The 23,441-nt window shown below is 52.6% G+C and overlaps 2 protein-coding genes and 1 long non-coding RNA gene across 10 annotated transcripts; 1 reads left to right on the forward strand and 2 right to left on the reverse strand.

The window, feature by feature from the left end:
* Nucleotides 1-3,214: 3,214 nt before the first annotated feature.
* On the reverse strand, nt 3,215-7,137 carry LOC308607937. The gene is made up of 3 exons (XR_014014064.1): nt 6,636-7,137; nt 6,458-6,552; nt 3,215-4,568 (listed from the first exon to the last, which is right to left on the reverse strand). It is a non-coding gene; the product is annotated as an uncharacterized lncRNA (long non-coding RNA).
* Nucleotides 5,818-13,321, forward strand: ATXN7L3 (ataxin 7 like 3). Of its 5 annotated transcripts, none has more exons than XM_081220378.1 (13): nt 5,818-5,887; nt 7,244-7,354; nt 7,653-7,785; nt 7,989-8,160; nt 8,352-8,449; nt 8,635-8,657; nt 8,963-9,029; nt 9,182-9,267; nt 9,589-9,657; nt 9,927-9,970; nt 10,244-10,315; nt 10,409-10,566; nt 10,682-13,321. In XM_081220378.1, exons 2-13 carry the CDS (start codon nt 7,304-7,306, stop codon nt 10,828-10,830), a joined length of 1,122 nt encoding a protein of 373 aa, XP_081076504.1. In that variant the 5' UTR covers nt 5,818-5,887; nt 7,244-7,303; the 3' UTR covers nt 10,831-13,321. The 5 variants fall into 5 exon arrangements, with proteins under 5 accessions (XP_081076504.1, XP_081076506.1, XP_081076505.1 ...); XM_081220380.1 differs by having other exon boundaries at nt 9,239-9,267; XM_081220379.1 differs by having other exon boundaries at nt 8,984-9,029.
* A 79-nt stretch (nt 13,322-13,400) lies between these two features.
* On the reverse strand, nt 13,401-17,536 carry TMUB2 (transmembrane and ubiquitin like domain containing 2). 4 transcript variants are annotated; one of them, XM_081220377.1, is made up of 4 exons: nt 17,448-17,532; nt 16,769-16,842; nt 14,923-15,471; nt 13,401-14,669 (listed from the first exon to the last, which is right to left on the reverse strand). In XM_081220377.1, exons 2-4 carry the CDS (start codon nt 16,801-16,803, stop codon nt 14,303-14,305), a joined length of 951 nt encoding a protein of 316 aa, XP_081076503.1. In that variant the 5' UTR covers nt 16,804-16,842; nt 17,448-17,532; the 3' UTR covers nt 13,401-14,302. The 4 variants fall into 4 exon arrangements, with proteins under 4 accessions (XP_081076503.1, XP_081076501.1, XP_081076502.1 ...); XM_081220375.1 differs by having other exon boundaries at nt 17,394-17,449; XM_081220376.1 differs by lacking the exon at nt 16,769-16,842 and having other exon boundaries at nt 17,448-17,536.
* Between the last annotated feature and the right edge of the window lie 5,905 nt (nt 17,537-23,441).

The following is a 23,441-nucleotide window of genomic DNA, read 5'->3' on the forward strand; positions in this document are numbered from 1 at the left end:
TTGTTTCGTGCTACTGTTCTTGCACTTTCTCAATTCAGTTTGTTCACCTCGGGTTGTCAGACCACTAAGGCCTGAGAATTTGGGAAACAGATACATTATTTTCTCCCGGAATGCACTGCCTTGAAAAACGGAGGTGATGAATGAACCATTAGGGTCAGGGGTGTTCACCATGGTCATGCAAGGGCTTATCTTGGGGAGTTGGGGTAACCCTCCCACCTTGAGCCCTCAGCCTCACCAGGGTTAGGAATGACTTTCCTAATGACCCAGACCTCTGATGGGAAGTGGGCTGGGCTGAGGTGACTTGCTCGCTGATGTTAAGGAAGAGAGCCTTCCCTCCACAAGCCTTGGCTGGGTTCCTGCAACCACCAAGGGCTAACGACCCAGGGCCATCTAAGACCTCTCCCTTCACCCCACACCCCTCTCACTCTTGGCCAAACTTCTGAAAAGCTCCTTGCCCCTCGTGGTCTCCCATTTCCTCACCTCCCACCCACTATTCCCCTGAGGTGACTCGCTGAGGTCACCAACATGTTCATCAGTTACACCCAGTGGACACTTGTCCGTCTCTCTTTTTTTAAAATTAATTTGGCTGCTCTGGGTCTTAGGTGCGGCACAAGGGATCTTTTAGTTGTGGCACGTGGATTCTTAGTTGCGGCATGTGGGATCTAGTTCCCTGACCAGGGATTGAACCTGGGCCCCATGCATTGGGAGTGTGGAGTCTTAACCACTGGACCACCAGGGAAGTCCCACTTGTCTGTCTCTTGACTTCTTGGTCTACTCTGCTGACATCTGCTCCTCCTCCTCATTTTTTTTTTTAATAAATAAGGGATTGATTTTCTTTTTTTAATATTTATTTTATTTACTTATTTGGTTGTGTGGGGTCTTAGCTGCGGCAGGTGGGCTCCTTAGTTGCCGCTCATGGGCTGCTTAGTTGAGGCACGTGGGCTCCTTAGTTGCAGCACATGGGCTCCTTAGTTGTGACATGTGGGCTCTTTAGTTGCAGCGCATGGGCTCCTTAGTTGTGACACATGGGCTCCTTAGTTGAGGCATGTGAACGCTTAGTTGCAGCATGCATGTGGGATCTAGTTCCCTAACCAGGGATCGAACCCAGGCCCCCTGCATTGGGAGCATGGAGTCTTATCCACTGTGCCACCAGGGGAAGTCCCACCTCCTACTCATTCTATCCTAGGTGTTCAAGTCACTCTATGAACCCCCAGTTATCACCCATAGTAACCATTCCAAAAGGTGGTCTCTATAGAGACTGCTCTTCCAAGCTGCAGACCTGTACAGACTTCAGTGTATCCTTTGGGATATCTTGCAGGCACCTCATACCTCAAGACGCCAGATGATCACTAACTATCTGGTCATTCAATCTAGAAATCAGCGTATCATCCTTAAGTCCTCGCTCCCTATTTCATCTCTTAGTGAAAGGAGGTGAAATTCGCTCACCTAGACCCGTCCATTCCATTTCCCGTATCTCTCTCAAATCTGCCTACCTGCTTCTATCCCCATCCTCTTCAGGCCATCACCATTTGCTCAACTTCTGCAAAGACCTAAAACTGGCCTTCCTGCTTGCTCTCTTGCCCCCTACAGTCCATTCTGCAAACAGCAACCAAAACTATCTTTTTAAAACAAACCTGATGACCTTACACTTACGACTCCTTGTCTTACAATGACCCTAAAAGGCCTACCCCTTGTTTCCCCTCTCCCTTCTCTCACTCCACTCTTCCTAATCACTCACAAGGATCGAGCCAAGGGATCTGTCTTTTGTTCCTCAAATATGCCTACCACAGGACCTTTGCACTTGTTTTCTCTGCCCAAAATGCAATTCCCCCAACACTACAGATAGCTTGTTTTTCCCATCCTTCAGACTTAAGCTCAAATGTCACCTCACAGGCCTTCCCTGACCACCCTCTCTAGAGAGGCCTTCTTCTACATCTCCTTGTTTCTGTATCTGTTTACTTGTTCATTGTCTATCTCTCCAAGTAGAAGGCAACGTATCTGTTCATTCATTACAGTAATCCCAGCACCTAAAAGTGCCTGGCATACATTTTACAGTCAAGAATTATTTGTTGAGGGACTTCCCTGGCGGTCCAGTGGTTAAGATTCTGTGCTTGCACTGCAGGGGACGCAGGTTCGATCTCTGGTCAGGGAACTAAGATCTCACATGCTGTGCAATGCAGCCAAAAGAAAAAAAAAAAAAAAGGAAATATTTGTTGAATGAGGGAATAAATAGGGCCCACAATGCCCTGGGGGATCTGGTGCCCTTGCTGGCCTCTCTGCCCAACTCCAGCTACACAAGCCATCCAAGATTCAAACACACCATACTCTCTTCCCAGGCCTCTACACAATCTGCCTGTACACATAACCGTTCCCTCTGCCTAGAATGCTCCTCTTCACCTCTCTTCCTAGTTAATTCAGGGCTCCACTTAAAAGACCACTTTCTCCAGGGAGCCTCCCCTGACCCCCTGACTAAAAGATCTCTATGCATTTGTTTCTTCGGCAGCCTGGATGCCTTCACATTCAATCTTTCTTCCACATCAGGCTTTGCTGGGCTGTAAGCCCCACTAGGACAAGGTCTGTGTGTCTCTCTGGCTCACTGCACTTCGCCCAGAGCCTGGACCAGTGTAGTCCTTAGTGTTTATTGACTGGTGCTAACTGTGGAGACCGGGCACGTGCCCAAAGAGGTCACCACCACAGACTGCTCAGGCCAAGTGCCAAATGAATAGTACAATCCAGTTTTAAAGGAGTTTCTTGTGAGGGTGGCCAGGGGTGGAGAAGTGAGGAAGGATTTAGGTAAACAGGGAGGAGATAGGGAGGCTTCCTGGGCATATGTAAATTCCTTAGGGCAGGACGTATTGCACATATTCCGAGACTAAGAAACAGATCACGGTCATCAGAGTGGAGAATTCCTGATTCACACTGTGGAGACACCTGAAGTCCTGGCCTCACTAATTTGCTCTAGACTCAAGTTCAAACACCTTCTGAGAGTCTCCACCAGCTGATTCCACAGTAACTCCAACATACCTCAAGCTGAACTTGTCATTGTCCTGTATCCTCACATCTCCTCCTCAGAGTTCCCCATCTTGGTTAATGATGTATTCAGGGTCTCTCTCTCCTTTACCCCACACATCTCAAGCTATAACAAAAACCTACTACTTCTAAGCTATCCAGACTCCACATTCCAGAGTGATCTACTTAAAACGCAGGTCAAACAGTTCCCCTTGAGGACTCCTCACGGCCTGTAGGGTTAAAGCCCGCAGACTGCTCAGCACACCCTTAGTCCTGCATGGTCTGCCCTGCTTACTTCCTGCTATTTCCCCATCCATTCCTATGTTCCAGCCAGTGTCCAGACTTCTGGGCACTTCACTTTTTTTTTTTTTTTTTAATAAATTTGTTTATTTATTTATTTTTGGATGCGTTGGGTCTTCGTTGCTGCACGCAGGCTTTCTCTAGTTGCAACGAGCGGGGGCTACTCTTCATTGTGGTGCACGGGCTTCTCTCTTGTTGCGGAGCACGGGCTCTAGGCGGGCGGGCTTCAGTAGTTGTGGCTCGCAGGCTCTAGAGCACAGGCTCAGTAGTTGTGGCGCACGGGCTTAGTTGCTCCGCAGCATGTGAAATCTTCCCGGACCGGGGCTCGAACCTGTGTCCCCTGCATTGGCAGGCGGATTCTTATCCACTGTGCCACCAGGGAAGTCCCTGGGCACTTCACTTCTGAAGCTTCTGTGTGAGATATCTAGTGCCTTCCTGGCCTGCCTTGACCTGGCTCCTCTCCCACTAAAAGCAGCCTTTCCTGACCAACCCTTTTACATCATTTGATTCCTTCGCCTGGCCACCTCTGTCCCCTATGGTTAGCTCCAACCACGGGTGGAACCCGTGCCCCTGCAGTGGAAGCGCAGAGTCTTAACCACTGGACCGCCAGGGAAGTCCCTAGCTCTCTTATTCTTATTACACTGGCAATTATTTTCCTCCAGGTCTGTTTACCCCACAAATTGTGAACTTCTTGAGGAAGTATAACTGTCTTATTTTATTTTTGCATCCCAGCACGGATGCACCATAAGAATTCTTACAGCGCACCGTAAGAGTAACAGCTAAGATTTATCAAACACACTGAGCTTTCTCAGGCACTGACTTGTCAATCCCCTAAGGAGATAGGTACTATCATTATAGCCGGTGACAACAGTGTAAACTGGGGCAACAGAGAGCTCGTTTGCTCAAGTTCGTTTGTCAAGTCCACAGATTTAACTTCAGATGATTCCTGGTCTTAACCACTTGGGACTACTGCCTCTATAAATGCTTGCTGAAGACTAAAGAATCAGTGATGATCCCAAAGTACATGATTCAAGACTTTCCTCATTTAATCTCATCTTCTGAAGGAAGAGGGCTATCATATACCCGTTCCAGGACTCCAGACACAGAGAGTAACTGAGATGGAAGCGCCAGTCTAAGCATCTACTGCGGCTGGGAAAGGCCCTTTGCTCCAGAAGAGGAACTGTGAGAGCGCGCGGATATGGGCACACACCGGGGAGCAGAACTGGGTCGGAGTAAGGGTCTGGCCACTGACTGGCAAGCTGTGGAGAGAGGTGTGTGTATGTGTGTGTGTGTGGGGGGGGGGTCCAGCGTGGGTTCCGGAAGCAGGAAAGGCGAGCAGGTGTGGGATCTAAATTAGGATGAGGGCGGGGAGGGCGCTCCGCTCAGACTGGCACAGCCCGGCCTCCGCCCTCAGCGGAGGACCCTCATCTCGGGCGTCTGTTGGTCCTCAGGCCTGGAGTGGGCTGGGACCCGCCCAGGAACACGGGGAACCGAGGCTCGGACGAGCCCCCTTGAGGTTTTCTGGCCTGAGTTGCTGAGTCCCACTTCAACTCTGGCCTCTTCACAGAAGCGGCTGCACGCTTCGGGGTGAACTCCGGGGTGGGGGCGCTGGGGGGGAAAAAGAGCCGGGAGCCCGGAGGGAAGGGCGGGGGAGCCTGGGCCGGAAGGCGTCCCAAGCTCGGCTGGAAGCCGGCGCTCTCTTTCGACGCCACCCGCTGCCCCCGCCCCGGAGCCGGCCGGGACGGCACAACGTCTCCGCCCCCAGCGCACCGCGCACCTCACCTTGAACGCCGCTCCACCCACCGCCATCCTATTGGGCCGGCCGGGCCGAGGCGAGACGGCAATTGGCCGAGGTGGCTCCCGAAGGCCCCGCCCATCTCCCCGCCCCCGTCCCCGTCCGCCGGTACTTTGGACGGCGGCGTGGCGCCCCTCCTCCCCGCCCGGTCCCCGCCCCCTGGAGCAAATGCTGCCGAGCTGCGGCCGCGGGGCAGATGCACGCGCTCGGGCCCTTCTAGCAGGCGCGAGCAGTCGCTGGGCGCGCGAAAGCGAAAGAAGGAAGAGGAAGGGAGGGCGGGGGCGGGGTGTTGAGGAGGGGCGGGAGGAGGAAGAGGAGGAGGTTGGAGCGCGCTCGCGCTTGGCCTCGCGCCCGCGCGAAGGGAGGGGGGAGAGGGGCGCGCGCGCGCACGCTCGCGTTCTCGCTCGCTCCATCCATCCATCCTCCGGTCGCGGCACGCGCGCGCGCTCCGGGCTCGCGCCGCACCCCCCGCCCGGGAGAGGCGGGCTGGAGTGGGGGGCGGGGGGAGGGGCGCGCGGACGGCGCGCGGACTGCGCGCGGGCGGGGTGAGGTGAGGAGGAGGAGGCGGCGACGGGACGAGAAGGGAGGGGAAGGGGCCATGGCCGCCCGGTGAGGCGGCGAGGCGGGGGGGCGGCCCGACCCCCCGGCCCCGGGCCCTGGGCCCCGGGGAGAGGCGAGGACGGACCGACGGACATGGGGCTCCGGAGCAGCCGCCGCCGCCGCCGCCGCCGGAGGACGCGGCCCTGAGAGGCCGCCGGGCCCCGGCGCGGCCCCCCGGGCGGGGTGAGTACGGGACGGAGACGGGGACGGGGGAGGGGCCTGCGGGGGGCGGGGGGCGGGGCCCGAGGCGGGGCTTGGGCCCCCTCCCCCCAGGTCTGGGTCAGCGCCCCTTCCCCTCCCCCCGGGCCGACGCGGAAACGCCCGGCTTCCCCCGGCTTCCCGGCCCGGCCGGGGCCCCCCGCTCTCCCCCTGTCTGGGTCCCCCCTGGGCGGGGCAGGGCCGGCCGGGGAGGGGGCGCGGGGCCTTTGTTAGGGAGCCAGGCCCCAGCCCCCGGGACAATAGAGACACCCTCCCGGACTCCTCTCCCCGGCCGGCCGGGGCTGTCGGCGGGCGGGGAAGAAGAGGGGCCGGGACGCGTCCCACTCTGCCCACTCTCTAGGGGTCGGTCTGTCCCGGACCGGCGCCGGCCTCCGGCGGCTCGGCTCTCCTCCCCCCAGTTGGTATGATGCAGCAGCAGTGCCGCAGGGACGGGGGAAGAGCCGAGGCCCGGCCTCCTACCCTCCCCAGTGCCCCCGGCTCATTTGTCAGTCCCCACCCCACTCTAGGCCGGCAGCTCCTTAAACTCGTACCCACCGTTCAGAGGGGCCCCGGACTGTGGGCGCTGTTTCTGAATCCTTTGGTGGGGATTCCTGGACTTTGGGGCTCTTGGAGAGACTTCCGGGCTGGTCCTGAGGGAGGGAGGGTGGGTATGTAAAAGAAGAACAGGTAAGGGCAGTGCCCACTCTTGGCCTGCCATCCCACCGGACTGTACCTCCTCTTGCTCATGGTGGCTAGCAATGCCCCTTTAGCTCTAGATTTCTGTGGGCCCTGCTCCCCTTCTGTAGTGGTAGGCTCATTTCAAGGGAAGATAGAGTGGGGTGAAGGTTGTAGGGTCCTAGGGCCATTCCTACTTCTGGTAGCAGTACCCCCCCAAGTGGACATCCTGGCTGAAAGCAGAGGTGGCTCTGAGGAGAGCCTAGCGAAGGGAGGGGAGTGTATTCAGGAGTCTGTGCAGTTCTTTGCCACACCCTGTGGGTTTGCTTTGAGGCCTTAGAGTTCCTTCTCCTCCCCCTGCTGCATTGCACCATGGGTATCGAAGAGGGGTTTGAGTTTTGGGGACCCGGGGGGAGCTGCCGCCTCCCGTAGACCCAGACTCTGATTGGCAGTAGAGTCCAGGGCCCGAGTTCAGTCTTGGAAAGGACTAGGCCGCCCTTGGGTTTCAGGCCCCGAAGGACCATCCAGACTTAGTGAGCCTAGGCTTTAGGGAGAGGTAGATCCTGATGCCACCACTGAGCTCTGGGCAGCGAGGTGCGGAGGGGAGGTGGCAGTCATCAGAGGTGCCTTGGACTCACACCAACACCCCCACCCCCATGTGTGCAGCCGTGTTGCCGCCCGCTGTGCTATGAGCAGTCAGAGCGCCGTCTCCACAAGAGTTTACAAATGAAAATGGAGGAAATGTCTTTGTCTGGCCTGGATAACAGCAAACTAGAGGTGAGGGCTCCCCCACGTGTGCCTCCAGTTCTTTCCCTTGATGTTTCTTCGTCACTTTCTCTGGCATCCGTACCAGAGAGGAATTTGGGTAGTCAGCCTTGTTCCTTAAAGGGAATAGCCAGCTAAGAAGGCCCGAGGATCCAGAAGAAGAAAGAACTCGAAGTCAAGATGGGGAAAATGGCAAGGAAAGCATTGTTTTTGACCAGGGCGAATTGGCAGGAGATTTGGTTGGTGAGAGTTGCTCTCAGTCCATGGGACTATGACTCTTGTGACCCTGGATGTTCTCCCCTGGGCCCAGGCCATCGCTCAGGAGATATACGCGGACCTGGTCGAGGATTCTTGTTTGGGATTCTGCTTTGAGGTACACCGGGCTGTCAAGTGTGGCTATTTCTTCCTGGACGACACGGACCCTGATAGCATGAAGGATTTTGGTGAGCTTCAGGGTTGAAGGAGAGCAGTCTAGCCCTGTCCTGGGAGTGCTTGGAGGGTCCTTCTCTGGCAACCGCACCACATGTAGAACGTGGAGCTCCTGTGAGCTTAGGCAGGGGCTTTGAAGCGGCCATGGGGCCATGGGTGGGAACGAGAGGTGAGGGTCCCCTGCCTGCCCTGATCGACACGCCTCTCCTGTCCCCAGAGATCGTGGACCAGCCGGGGTTGGACATCTTTGGACAGGTTTTCAACCAGTGGAAGAGCAAGGAGTGCGTTTGCCCCAATTGCAGCCGCAGCATTGCCGCCTCCCGTTTTGCCCCCCATCTGGAGAAGTGCCTGGGAATGGGTCGGAACAGCAGTCGAATCGCCAACCGCCGGTGAGGGCTTCTCCCCCTGCTAGAACCAGAGCGGCTCATCTTTCGCAGCCCGTCCCATGGTGTAGCCCCCCAGGGGCATTTGTAGGGCACAGAGGGTGGGTCATGCTTGGCCCCAGATGCTCCACTATACCTGTGAAGTCGGGGGCAGAGAGGTGGCAGCCTTGACCCTTCCTCTTCCCTACCCTTGGCAGGATTGCCAATAGCAACAACATGAACAAGTCTGAGAGTGACCAAGAGGATAACGATGACATCAATGACAACGACTGGTCCTATGGCTCAGAGAAGAAAGGTGTTTGGGGATCTGGGGAACTTGGGGGCCATTGGGGTGAGGCGGGCACGCAGGAGTTGGGTATGGAACGGTCACGAGTTGTTATCCTGGATGAGGGGGGAGAGTGTAGCTTTGTACTTTCCTTTAGGTGCCCTTAGCTTGGGAACTTAAAGTGACCCTACCTTTTATCCTTCTGTCCTACACAGCCAAGAAGAGGAAATCAGACAAGGTGAGAGCTGGGACAAGCATGAGGGAGATTTGGGCGAAGGACACATACCCTCCCCTTTGGGTAGGGAGTCCTCGGGTGTCTTGACTCAAGTCTGAGGTCGTTGGGTACCTCTCTGGGTTCTGGGATGAGGGTGTCTGGTGGGCAGGAGGGCAGCAGAGGCCTTGGGGGAAGGTGGGAGGAGGGAATATGGGTAGACGGGCCTCTTACTGATGGGGAAGAGTAGGAATTTGAGGATGTTTCTTTGTCAAATCTTTTTTCCTTCCCTGGGTTCTCGGCTCCCCCTTATCGTTACCCTTTCCCCAAAGCTATGGTATCTCCCATTCCAGAACCCCAATTCCCCTCGAAGATCCAAGTCTTTAAAACACAAAAATGGTAAGTGGGGCTGGAACAACGGGAGTGATTCTAGCTGTGTCTTCTGGGACTCATTGCTGGAGGGCAGAGGGGGGCGCGGGGGGCGGGCCGGGGTATCGAGGGAGGGCCTGTGATCCTTCTATCACCCCCACTTCCTCTCTGGTTATTTTCAGGGTTCTCTGTCTGTACCTCTGCATCAAACACCCTTCCCCTTCTTTTTTCTTCTTCAGGGGAACTTAGCAATTCGGATCCTTTTAAGGTGAGTAGGGGCTGCCCCTTGTAGGTTCCCTCTCATTGTCCTTGTCGTGAGTTGGGTGGGATTGGGCAAGTGGGGATCAGAATGCTGGCAGCCAGAAGCACTAGATGGGGCGTTTAGGTCTTGCATATGTATGTTCTTTGTAGGTCCCAACCCCTTACCCCTGTGCAGGTGGGATGGAAGGGATTGTTGGAAAACCGCTGGGCAGTCTTAAGGCCGTCTCACTTAGGAGGGGATGAGAGGGACTGATTCTGCCCCCACCCCCCCCCCCCAACCTCCCTTTGGCTGCCCCTTCTCTAACCTGTACCTCTGGTTCTTGCCCAGTATAACAACTCAACTGGGATCAGCTACGAGACCCTGGGGCCGGAGGAGCTGCGTAGCCTGCTCACCACGGTGAGGGACCAGGGAAGGGGAGGCCCTCGGGAGCGAGCTGAGCCACGGGCAGTGGTTGAGGCCCTGAAAGAGGCTGCTGACGTAGCAGTGAGGGCACCTAGGTCTCTCTCTGGAATTAGGTTTCCTGGCCATTGGTGGTCTGGGGCCATCTGCTGTGGACACCCTGGGGCCATTTCTGCTCACAGTCTAGTGTTTGTACAGAAGAGAATGTCTAGCGTCTAGAGTAGGCTTTCCTCCATCCCTCCTTTCAGCTTATATTCCTCTTCCAGCAATGTGGGGTGATTTCTGAACACACCAAGAAGATGTGCACAAGGTGAGCTCAGAACCTAGGAGCAGGGCCAGGGGGCCCTCCTGCACACTCACCCTGGGCACGGGTCGGGAGTACCCCTGGACTTGAGCAGCGGGACTCCCCCCCTTCCCCTCCCCTCTTCTAATGGTCAGGCCTTAGGCCACAATCTGGGGGCTCTCCGTTCATCCCTTCCCTGCCTGTGTCCATCCCTCCCACCTCTGCTGAGGGGAGGGGCTTCACCTGTATTCCTCAGACCCTTCCTGCCTTGTCAGGGTCTGATAATTCTCTCCCTACCAGGTCCCTGCGCTGCCCCCAGCACACGGATGAGCAGCGGCGGGCCGTGCGGATTTATTTCCTTGGACCCTCAGCGTGAGTGACCCTCCAGGAAAGGTGGTGGGTTGTGGAGGATAAGGATGATGATTGGTATCCTTGAAACCCTTCTCTGACCTCTTCCCTTTCCAGCGTCCTTCCAGAGGTCGAGAGTTCCCTGGATAATGACAGCTTTGACATGACTGACAGCCAGGCCCTGATCAGCCGGCTTCAGTGGGATGGCTCCTCTGATCTCTCACCCTCTGATTCAGGTTCCTCCAAGACGAGTGAGAATCAGGGATGGGGTCTAGGTAGGTGATACAGCTGGGCCCCGGGGGCTCTCTGCCCGAAGCCGACCCTCAACGGGGAACGTTGCGTTCCCCTGCCACGACCCTCCCCTCCACCCTCGTGCCTCTTTCTCTTCAGGTACCAACAGCTCCGAGTCACGGAAAACCAAGAAAAAGAAATCCCATCTGAGCCTGGTAGGGACTGCCTCTGGCCTGGGCTCCAACAAGAAGAAAAAGCCAAAGCCTCCGGCACCCCCGACGCCCAGCATCTACGATGACATCAACTGACTTGGGTGCAAGGGATAGCCTTTGGCTGAGCAGAGCCCTCCCTCCCGACCCCCACCCAGGTGGCATAGCCTGGCAAATGGACGGCTGCTGGGGGTTTGGGCTTGGGAAGTTTGGTGGGCCAGGCAGGCAGAGGATCCAATTATGCACCCCTGGGGGGTGTCAGGGTCTTCTGCGATGGAGCACGAGCCCTCGGTGTGCAGGACTCAGACCTGGACATATTATGCCTTGGACATAAGTTCGGTGGGGAGGTGGTTTTCCTATTTATTCTGTGAGTTACTGGATGTCCAGCTAGGCCAGGGGCCTGACCTGGGCACTGTGCCAGGGCACTGCCGCCCCCCACCCCAGGAACTGGACTAAGCCCTGCCGAGGAGCATCGTGGCTACCCGGGAGGCGGTGGGTTGGAAGCTGAGCCTGGAGGGGGCCTCCCCCAGCTGCCCTCAGCAATGTGAATGGGTCCGGTGCTTGCAGCTGAGGAGCAGGGCTGGGCGTGTCCTGTGTGTGTGCAGAAGAAGCCTATCAAACGCCCCCATCCCAGGGGGAGGCAGGCACAGCGAGCTGTCTGCTGAGGTAGGCGTCCAGAACTGCCGCCGCCTTCCCTGCCCCTCACAGGGGCAGCCCTTTCCCCTCAGTCCCCATGGGCCTCCTTGGCAGCAGGAGCTGTCCTTTTGTTGTTGGGTGCCAGGAAAGGGCCTCCAGCCTCTGCAGCTTCAAGGGCAGGGGGAGGGTAGGAAGAGGGAGCTGTGTATCAAAATGACTCCCCCCCCCTACCTCTCCTCCCTGACCCAGGGCTGGCGAGGAGTGGGGCCCCAAGGTGAGAGGGAACGGTGCTGCTTTATTTGAAATGTTTTCTTACCTCATTCCCTGCCCCAGGAAGGGGCCCAGCCTCACCCTCCTGGGGTGGCCCCATGTTCCTCCTGCCTACCCTGCCCCACTGCCCTACCAGGGCAGCCCAAGTTCCCAACTGCTGCTTGCCACCCCCTCTTTCACCTTGACCAGCTCCAGTTCCTCTCTCGATGCTCCTGCCTCCGAAGCCTGCCCTGTTTCCCCTTCCTTAGCCGCTTTTAAGTTATTTATTCTGTACTTGTGGTTTGGGGCTCTGAGGAAAATCCTGATCTTTTACTTCTCGCCCCTTGCTAGGAGTGGGGCAGGAAGAGAGGGTGGTCTCTCTGCTCTGGGCTGTCAGCGGAGGGGGAAGGGGTGCCATGCCTAGACAGTGCCCCTCTGTGGGACTGTGGTGCCAGTGTGCCCACCTGCCTGGTCTACATCCTGAAGAGATGTATCGTCCCACCTCCACGCGGGCACCATCGCTCTCAGGAGCCGAGCTGGGGGACTGCAGTCTGGGCAGGGAGCCGAGCTGACTGACACAGGGATGGAGTTGACCCTGAGCCATGTTCTCTGGCACTTGCAGGACGTGTCCCCTGTCCTCCTCCCAGGAGGAGCCATCCCACATTTGGGTAGCTAGTACCCAGGACTGGTTGGACTGATTTGGGTTAGGGACCCTAGAGGGTTAAGGGAACAAGAGATAGGGCCGTAGTACCCTGTCTGGAACCCCAATCTCCCCCTGGGGTGGCTCTGATTGTGGCTGACGCCTGGTTACAAACTGGTTTTTAACCCAAGAATTGTTGATTATTTTTTAAAAAGCCAAATTTTGGCAGGAGTTAGAATAAATCCTGGGGCCTGGGCTCCTCTGTTCTCGCTCTTCCACAGCCTTCTCCCTCCAAGGGAAGCCAGAGGGAAAGGAGGATCTCAGCCAGCCTCCAGCCTGCTCCCGAACGAAGACTTGGGAGTAGGTTGAAGGTGAAGGGAGGAAGGCCGCCGGCCACTCTTCCTCCTGAGAGGCAGCTGCAGCTCAGGCCCTAAGAAACGCACCCTTGCACCTCTGGCCTCTCCCTTTCCCCCTTCTGGTTGGAGGAGGGAGAAGTGGGAAGTAGTTTGGGAACTGGTTTGTCCACATCCACTTCCCCATTGTTCCCTGGCCCGCCCTCAGGGCAGAGCCCCCTGCCCAGGCTGGGTAAGAGATGGGCTTGGTCCAGCAGAGACCCTGAGGGAGCAAACCCCTTTCCTTCCGGGGAGAGCGTGCCCCCCCTACCATGTAGTTGAACAGGGGCTAGGAGCTCCCCACTCCCTTCCCTCTAACAGCAGGCTGTGTGGGTTTCAACTCCCATCCTTCCCACCCCGGCTAGGTGTCGTCCACCCTGTACTCTATCATGTGTCTGAGTGTGTGTGGGGGGGTTCTGTACTAATTTCCATGGCCGGTGGCTTTTCCTTCCATGCATCACTCCCCCCCGCATGCCCAGGGGCCACCCGCCTGGCATTACCGCATGCTGGGGTCATTGGGGGAGGGGGGTGGGGCTCACGCTGTCCTGTGGTCTTGAGATTTTTATTTTTGCATATGTAATCCATCCTGTACAGGTAGCTAACTTTGTAAACGCTGTGTATTCCCCCTGCCCCCATGGCTGCTGGTGTAAATAAACTGCATCTCCCGTTGGTAGCCCGGCCTACCCACCCTCATTCCCATGTTGCTGGGGGCAGAGCTGCGGCATTCTCTTAATGTCACAGGAGACGCCACGGCCACAAAATGGAACTTTATTCAGTCACAGATACTGGCCCTCCATCCAAGAGCCCCAGAGGCAAGGGCCTGGGGCCCAGTGCTCCATACCCAGAGCTCGTCCTTGGAGCTGGGCAGAGTAGGACACTGGCTGAGGGCCAGAGCTGCCTCTTGCTTACAGCCTTAGGCCTAGGGTAGCAGCAGCTGTGGCCCGGCCTCTCCCAATGCTGGGGGCTTGGCTTTGTGCCCCAATCCCCTTCCTGACTGAGCTCTATAAGGGACTTTTTTTTTTTTTTTTTTTTTAAGAATATAAGCAAAGTGCTTTGAAAAAAAGGACACTGGAAACCATCCAGAACACAGAGAACACCCTATTCCTGCTACGGGGTGGAGGGAGAAGGTAGAGGTGGCCAGGTGCCTACAGGGAAGGCTGACACAAAAGTCACTCCTGCCCACGTGATTTCAGTCTCAAAAGATGGATATTCCACTAGGGAACCGAAAGGTACTCCAGGCTCCCTATAGATGTATGCTGGGGCCATGCTGAGCTGCCCTGACAGGCAGCCCTGGGGGCTGAGGAGCAGACATGCAGGGTAATGCAAAGAGCTAGGGCCACAGCTGGGAGGGAATCCTCAGAGCCCAGGCTCCCCGTTGAGCTGGAACACCAGCTCAGCTCTGAACTTCAGGACCTTAAAAGTGAAGGAAGATGACATTCTCATTTCTACCTGAGTTGTGCTTGCACAGAGGGGATGTCTGTACCCTCGTGGACGTGAAGGGGAGGCCCCGTGCCTGCCTCCTGGGTCCTCTGGAGGGGGACCCACCACATCCTTTCCACCCTTCCCTCCCAGGCCCTTGGGCCCAGCTCTGGCCAGGAAAGGGGGGAGGCCATAAAGGAGGAAGACCACGCCTTTCATTTTCTCCCTATGGTCCTTATCGTCCATACATCCCAAATACTAGGAAGCTGAAGAAGACAGTGACCCCCACTAGGGAGACAGTGGCAGGTGCTGTGAAGAACTGGCGGTAATTGATACGGAAGTACCAGACCACACCCAACAGCACCACAAACACAGGCACCATGAGGCTGCCCACACTGACGCCGAGGCTGGGCGGCTCAGTGGCTGAAGAGGGGGCCAGGGAGGCCGAGGGGCCTGGAACAGCTGACCCAGGGGGTGAGTGGTGACAGTGAATCACACAGTTGTCGGTAATGTTCAGGGAACGCAGTGTGCGGCCTGGGTCCTGGAGCAGGCGGCCCTGGTAGATCAGTTTCATCTGGCTTTCTTGTCCAGGGAAGTATTTACTGTAAGGATGAGAGAGACAGAAGGAAAGACAAGAGGGCAAGGTATGAGAAGGCCGAAAGGCCTGGACCGACAAAGCAAGGCACTGGGGGGAAACTGCAGGGTGGCTTTCTAAGGAAGTATTCCCCCACCCGCCCTGTAAGGGCCGCACCTGACGCTTCCCTGCTGCTCCCACGTCTGCATCAGCCTCCTCCGAGAAGACCAAGGGCTGGGGGCATGGGGTACAAGCAACCTCCCACTTCCCAGCCCACTTACGTCTTCAGAGCACCCACAGTATCCTCTGGCCTGGCCACAGCCAGCTCCTCGGTGTCATTGAGGAATTTGAGCCGCACATTGATGAGGCAGGTGCTATCCTCAGATGTCTGGGGCACCTCTGGACCGCTGCTCCCCGGGCCCGCTTGTCTTTTGGGCAGGCCTTGGATGTCAAGCAGATGCTCAAGGCTGGGCTCAATACCACCCCCAGCTCCGGGTTCCCCTGTGGAGTCTCCCCCACCTTCGCCAGCCTCTTCAGCCTTCTCATCATTACCCTCTGATGGATGCGGGAGTTCGGTTGGCTCTGGGGTGCCTTGGCCCGCCACCAGATGGTCCACATGCCCCAGATGGAGGACGGATGTGTCGCCAGCTGACACAATAGTGCCCAGGAGCTGGCTGCTACCGCTGTCGGCTACGTAGGTAGAGAGCCAAGCTAGGACCAAGGCTAGAATCAGCACCGCCACACCTGCCACCACAGTCACCTCATTACCCACACCCTCAATAAGGGTGACATCAGAGAGCTCCATGGCCTGGCTGCTGACTGGGTCCACACTGCAGGAACAAAGGGGGATAGCATCAGCAGGGCATGAGGGGTGGCAACCAGGTGTCCTGTTTGTTTAGGCTCTAACTGACCCAGCCCTGAAAGAAAATGGAGTTCAGTGTCCTGCAGAGACACAAACCTTCCGAACTCTGGACCCCCGATCTACAGCTAAGGACTTAGCCCTTGCCTCTAACCTGAAACGCTGGCTTTCAGGTTCCACGCCCTTCCTCTCTCACATTCCAACCCCCCCAGTAAGCATGGATCATCAGGAAAACCTTACAGCTTTGTTGCTGCTGCTGCTGCTGTTACTGTTCGTTGCTTTTTTGGCAGGTGGGGAAAACATTTGCTTCTGTGAGCCCTGAGTTTCTCTAGGATTTTTATCTATTGGTAAAGCAACTATGTCCCCCCTGAGATGCCTCTAAGGTGGCTTCAGAGAAACCAAAAAAGCCCGGAATATTTTACTTGGGGCCCTTTGGAGGCACAGGGCAGCCACTCTTGCCAGATTGTGTCATTTGAACTCAGTCTCTTTCATGGTCATGGATCTAGGTCTAGATGTCAAGAGCCAAAGAAAATTAATTTATCAAAAGCAAAGTCAGACCACCCCAAAGGGACAGCTCAGTAGGGGCCATCAACAGACACTATGCAGCGGACATTGTGTCTGCCTCCTCCGAAATTCTTCTGGCAGCAAAGCAGAAGAGACACCAGAAGCACCACCCTCCTGGGTCACTGTAGGCTCACAAATGCAAAACCACTACCTCCATGGAACTGATTCGGACAAGATTCCAAAATGGCTCTCACAATCCACATCGCAGTCTCCCCTCTTGTCCTGTGTTCTCCCTCGGCAGTTTCTTAGAAAGGTAGGAAGGATATCTGCTTGCTCCTTGGAGTACCTACCCTTTCCCTTGGAGAATCTGCTGCTTTCAAAGCTGTCCCTGGGCAAATCCAGTCTGATGATGATCATTACCAGACTATTCTCACAGCACCTATAAAACTTCATTATACTTATCTACCAGTCCATCTCTCTACTAGACTCCTGGAAGATAAGGTTCACGTGTATTTCGCTATGCACCGTAGTGCCCAGCATAACCCCACAGTAGCTGCTTAAAGGATACTGCGGAACATATCAACATTTGAATACTTTTCACATCCTTATTTAGTACATGGGCCCTGGAATCAGGAAAACAAAAAACAAAAAAACCCAAAACTAACTATAACCCCCTTTGCCTCTTACTAGCTCAGTAACCTCAAACAATTTTCTCAGAGACTCAGCTTTCTCATCAGTAAAATGGGGTTAAAAATAGTACCTACCTCATAAGGTTGTTTTGAAGATGACGGGAAATCATCGAAGCAAAATACTTAGCACAGTGCCTGGCACATTGCAACTGTTCAGTAAACAAACAGCAGCAGTTATTTATCACTCCCACAGCTAACCCCTAATGGTAAGGTTAACGTCATTAACCCTGATTTAAAGAAAAGGAAACTGCGGCGAACAGAGGCAAAAACGATTGGCACAGGCACAGGGAACTTTCGAGGGGAGGGACTGGGCAGGACCCCAGGTCTCCCTTCTCAGAGGCCTTTGCTCGCTCCTCAACCTGTGAGCGACCCTGACGGCGCGGTGAGGACGGGTCCCCGATCCTGCCTTTTCTGACGCGAAGGCTCCGCGTTTGGGCGGTCCTATTCCCGCGGCGCTGGAGAGGAGTCCGTGGGTCCACCCAAGCCGAAAGGCTGCCTAGTTCCGGCCGCCGTGGCCAAACCCGCTTCTCCCAGCCCGCGACGGGTAGACTCAGGTGAGGGGTTCACAAACCATCCACACCCCTCACACTTCGGGGCGGGGCCGGGAGACTGGGGGCGGGGCTTGAGTACGCGGGGGAACATGGGAAATTAAAGGGGATCTGGACCGGTACTGTGCCTGGATAAGGAAGGACATCCTCACCTGAAACGGCCAGACTAAATGTTTTGACTTCGCCAAGACGGCCCGTGGACTCACCTTTCTGTAGGGGCCGGGGGAGGGGCTGGCTAGCCCTGATTCTGTCCAGGGTCCGGTCTCTTCCGGCTTCAACCGGAAGCTGTTAGAACCAGAGACAGGAAGTTCCACCTCCGCGCCTTGCACTGATGAAGACAAGCTACGTAAAGCGGGCTGACGTAAACGTATTCTTTAAATAAAAGGGACAGGTTTCTCAGCGGAAGGAGGGGCGGAGTTATTGTTGGCGGGATCCTGGCCCTCCCGGGGCAGGGCCGCGCCTGGTGGGCGGAGCCTAAGGAGCCAATGGGTGAGGGGCGGGGCCAGGAGGGAGTTAGGGGAGGTGCTTCGGCAAGGGGTGTGACTTCGCGTCTGGATGTCCGAGCGGGCTGGCACCGCTGGGCAGACCAGAGCGGCGCTTTCCTCTTCGCAGCCTTTTTCTTCCGGCCTTGCTCCCAGCCTCCCGGGCTGATTGGATTTATTACTGCTCTGCAACGCGCACTGAGCTCCGGGTTAGCGGAATCAGCCGGGACTGGTCTTTCTGATCTCAAAGAGTTCAACTCAGGGCTAGTCGAGATGACAGACACGGAGACAATTTAGTCACCAGCCGGTGCTCCGAGAATGCGGCCCCAGGTGGTGTGGAACCTTGGTAAATAAGGCAAGAAAGCAATTCAAAAGAAAACACAGGACTTCCCTGGTGGCGCAGTGGTTGAGAGTCCGCCTGCCGATGCAGGGGACACGGGTTCGTGCCCCGGTCCGGGAAGATCCCACGTGCCACGGAGCGGCTGGGCCTGTGAGCCATGGCCGCTGAGCCTGCGCGTCCGGAGCCTGTGCTCCGCAACGGGAGAGGCCACAACAGTGAGAGGCCCGCATACCGAAAAAAAAAAAAAAAAAACAAAGAAGGCACAGATTCATTGCAGGCTTAGGACACAGGGAAAGCAGGACCCCCAAGAAAGACAGGGAGAAAAGGTTCAGCTTCCAAGAATTTATCCGGATTTTTGAAATTAAAAATTGTTCTAAAGACGTTCTGGGGGTTTTGCTGTTGTTTCCCAGTGAGCTATTGATTGAAGTGTAAATAATGCTGACGGGAAAACTCAGAAGCGAAGAGCTCGTTAGTTTTCACCAACTGAACACATCGGTGGGAACAGGACTCACATCAAGAAATAGAAAATGAGGGCTTCCCTGGTGGCACAGTGGTTAAGAATTCGCCTGCCAATGCAGGCGACACGGATTCGAGCCCTGGTCCAGGAAGATGCCTCTTGCCGCGGAGCAACTAAACCCGTGCGCCACAACTACTGAGCCTGTGCTCTAGAGCCCACGTGCCACAACTCCTGAGCCCGCGTGCCACAACTACAGAAGCCCGTGCGCCTAGAGCCCGTGCTCCCCAACAAGAGAAATCACTGCAATGAGAAGCCCACGCACCACAACAAAGAGTAGCCCCCGCTCGCCACAACTAGAGAAAGCCCACGCACAGCAACAAAGACCCAACGCAGCCAAAAATAAAGGAAGAAATAGAAAATGACCCCAGAACTGCCCTTCAGTCCTCTTCGCCACTAACTTCCAAAGAGTAGTCACTACTATGATTTCTGTCACCATAGTTTTCTGTTTTTGTATTTTGTATAAGTGGAATCAAACAGTATGTACTCTTTGGTGTCCAGCTTCTTTTTTTCTTTTTCAGTCTTGTCTTATTGTGGTAAAATATACATGAAATTTACCACTTTAACCATTTTTAAGTGGCTAATTCAGTGGCATTAATTCACAATGTTGTGCACCCATCACCACTATCCATTTCCTTTATTTATCCATTTCCCTTCCCTCCTCCCCCCTTTATTTCTACTTTCTGTCTCTATGAATTTGCCTATTCTAGGTATCTCATGTAAGTGGGATCATACAATATTTGTCCTTTTTTGTCTGGTTTATTTCACTTAGCATGTTTTCAAGGATCATCCACGTTATAGACCATATCATTTCATTCCTTTTTAAGGCTGAGTAATATTCCATTGTATGTATATACCACATTTTCTTTATCCATTTATCTATCAGTGGACATTTGTGTTGTTTCCACCTTTGGGGTATTATAAATAATGTTGCTGTGAGCACTGATGCACAAGTATCTGTTTGAGTCCCTGCTTTCAATTCTTTTGTCTGACTTTTTTGATCAACATTATGTTTGTGAGATAAAAGGTACTGTTTCAATTTCTGCATAAATGTATGTTTTGGATTTAAAGTTTAGTGTTTTTATTGTGATGAACACAGGAGAAGGCAGGGCATCATAGTACAGTTAAAGAAAGTTTTGAAGAAAGAGTACAGAGTTACCAAGTGAAGTTCCAAATAGAGAGAACAGCAGGCTCAAGGGCTCTCAATAAATATTTGAGGGAATGAAAAAGCACTGAGTTGAACCACTGTTAATGCTTTTGAGAGTTTATTATATGCCAGGTACTGTGCTAAGCACCTCACATACATTATCTCATGGAGCCCTACCAAGTACCTCATATTGTATCCACTTTACATATTTGGAAACTGAGGCTCAGAGAGACTAAATAATTGTCCAAATTATGCAGTTAGTGGTATAGCTAAAGTTATCCAGTTCTCCCTCCCTCTCTCTCTCTCCTCCTCTCTATGTATTATATATACATTATATATATATATATATATATATATATATAATATAATCTTATTGTCAATATTTTGGTCCCTTACTATTTTCACTTAGCTATTACCATAAAGCATTCCACATGTTGGTGAATATTTTTGTAGCATCAGAGCACAGTTTTAAATAGCTGCTCAACAGTATTACCTTTCACGTTGCACTATACTTTTTTAAATTAATCATCTCACTTGGATAGACATTTAGATCGTTTTCAGTACTTTGTTCTTAAACCACATTTTAATAAACATCTTTATGACAGTTATTTGTACACATCCATGATTCTTTTTCCCCCTAGGGTAAATTCCAGAAACTGGAATTACTGGGTCAAAGGATGTTCACATTTTTAAGATTTTTAATACATGGTGCCACATTGTCCTCTAGAACGTTGTACCTATTTTCATTCCCATCAGCAGCGTGAAGAGCACCCCTTACTGTTCTCTTCCCCCAAAACAGGGTAGAGGCTAGAGAGGAACAGGGAATATTTGGGGGGGGGGCCTGCAGCTTGAGAGATGTGAGACTCCTGAAGATGTTTATAAGCCAAGAGGAAAGAGGAGAGAAGAGGAGAAGTGAAGATAAATGCAATCTGAGAAGGGAAAATGACTGAGCAGTGGCCTCTGGAGCCAGGGAGGGCTGGGCTTGCCCTGCAGAGGATGTGGGAAATCTGGCTTGCCCCCTGCCCCAGGTACCGATCCATCCATCTGGGGTTAGGAACATACACTCTGTGTTCCCAAGGCTGCATGGATTGACTTCTACCATAACATTTACCATATTACATGTCATTTTTCATTTTTCTGTCTTACCAAATTCTTTGAAGGCAGGAACTGTGTTTTGTTTGTTTTTATTCCAGTATTCCCAAAGTCTATCCAATGCCTGCATGCAGCGAGTACTTGATAAAAATTTATTAAATGAATGATAGATGCATTCAGAGAAGTTGGGCGAAGAGATAGGGAATTTGAGAGAGTTGTCTTCTGGCCAGAGGTGAAGTCTTTTTTTTTTTTTAATTGAGATATAGCTGATTTATTATATGTTTCAGGTGTACAACATAGTGACTCACAATTTTTATTTTATTATTTTTTTTAATTTTTGGCTGCTTTAGGTCTTCATTGCTGCGTGGGCTTTGTCTAGTTGCAGTGAGCGGGGGCTACACTTTGTTGCAGTGCACAGACTTCTCAGTGCAGTGTTGCGGAGCAACTCTGCGCAACTCTTGTTGCGGAGCACGAGCTCTAGGCGTGCAGGCTTCAGTAGTTGCAGCACGCAGGCTCAGTAGCTGTGGCATGTGGGCTCAGTAGTTGTGGCTCACAGGGGCTCTAGAGCACAGGCTAAGTAGCTGTGGCTCGCAGGCTCTAGAGTGCAGGCTCAGTAGTTGTGGCGCACGGGCTTAGTTGCTCCACAGCATGTGGGATCTTCCCAGACCAGGGTTCGAACCCATGTCCCCTGCATTGGCAGGCGGATTCTTAAAAACTGCGCCAGCAGGGAAGCCCCATTTCACAATTTTTAAAGGTTATATTCCATTTATAGTTACTATAAAATATTTGCTATATCCCTGTGCTGTACAATATATCCTTGTAGCTTTTTAATTTTATACCCAGAAGTTTGTACCTCTTAATCCCCTGCACCTATCTCCCCCCTCCCCCCCTTCCCACTGGTGACCACTAGTTTGTTCTCTATATCTGTGAGTCTGTTTCTTTTTTGCTATATTCACTAGTTTGTTTTATTTTTTAGATTCCACATATAAATGATATCGTACAGTATTTGTCTTTTTCTGTCTGACTTATTTCACTAAGCATAATACCCTCCAAGTCCATCCATGTTATTGCAAATGACAAAATTTCATTCTTTTTTACAGCTGAATAGTATTCAATTGTATACATGTACAATTGAATATATATATCTGCACAATTGAATATTTAATTGTGTATATATACGATTGAATATATATATACACAATTGATACCATATATATATATATATATATATATATATATATATATATATATATATATATATCACATTTTCTTTATCCATTCATCTATTGATGGACACAGGTTGCTTCCCTATCTCGGCTATTGTAAATAATGTTGCTGTGAACACTGGGGTGCATGTATCCTCTTGAATTAGTGTTTTCCTTTTCTTTGGATATATACCCAGGAGTGTAATTGCTGGATCATATGGCAGTTCTATATTTAATTTTGAGGACCCTCCATACTGTTTCCCACAGCTGCAGCACCAATTTACATTCCCACCAACAGTGCACAAGGGTTCCCTTTTCTCCACACCCTCAGCAACATTTATTATTTTGATCTTTTTGATGATGGCCATTCTGACAGGTGTGAGATGATACCTCACTGTAGTTCTGATTCACATTTCTCTGATTATTAATGATGTTGAGCATCTTTTCATGTGCCTGTTGGCAGTCTGTATGTCTTCTTTGAAAAAATGTCTATTCAGGTCTTCTGCCCACTTTTTAATCAGGTTGTTTCTTTTTTTTTGATGTTGAGTTGTATGAGCTGTTTATATATTTTGGATATTAACTCCTTATCAGTCATAATCATTTGCAAATATTTTCTCCCATTCAGTAGCTTGTCTTTTCGTTTTGTCAATGGTTTCCTTTTCTGTGCAAAAGCTTTTAAGTTTAGTTAGCTCACCAGAGGTGAAATCTTAAGATAGCCATGGCAGTGAGGAAAATGGATAGAAGGGAAGAAGGAAGAATTGGCTGGGGATGCGGATATGCTTGGAATACCCTTGGAATGCTCAGCAGCTGGGATGAAGGGGTGGAAAAAGTGGAGGTTGAGTCTGACAAGGATGCGTTTTGTGAGTATGTACAGCAAAGGACAGGATGCAGTTGAGTTAAAAGTGTTTTGAAAGAGGGGCCTTCAGGGTTAGGTTTTTGAGGGTGGAGGAATTATGAGAGGAAAAGAGAGGGAAGAAAGAAGCCTGCAGCTGGGACTATATCACTGCCCAAAGCTGGTCTCTTACATATAATAATAATTTAAAATTAACAGAGGATTTTAAGGGATCTTAGCTCCCTATCTGTTTATTTTTCCTAAACTATTGAACTTGGGTATTTTTATACCTTTATGCGCAATTATGATGGCTATAGAGTGGTGAATGTATCTGTAAATCCTGGATGTTGCCTTAACTAAATGTTTATAGTAAATCCGTCCTGTAAAAAATCAAAAAGTGCTCTTTCCCTAACCGCTAGATGCTATTTGTTTCATGTTTGCCTATTTGCTAGGCAAAAAGGTGTCTGTTCCTTTAATTTGCATTCATTGCATTACTAGTGAGTTTTTGCACATCTGTCATGTTCCGTCAACCACCTTGTAAATTAATAGTTTAGGCCTCATGCCTTTTCTTCCCTTCAATTTTTTTTT

The sequence above is a fragment of the Mesoplodon bidens genome, assembly GCF_964165515.1.
Source record: "Mesoplodon bidens genome assembly, chromosome: 19".
In the NCBI taxonomy this organism is placed as follows: domain Eukaryota; kingdom Metazoa; phylum Chordata; class Mammalia; order Artiodactyla; family Ziphiidae; genus Mesoplodon; species Mesoplodon bidens.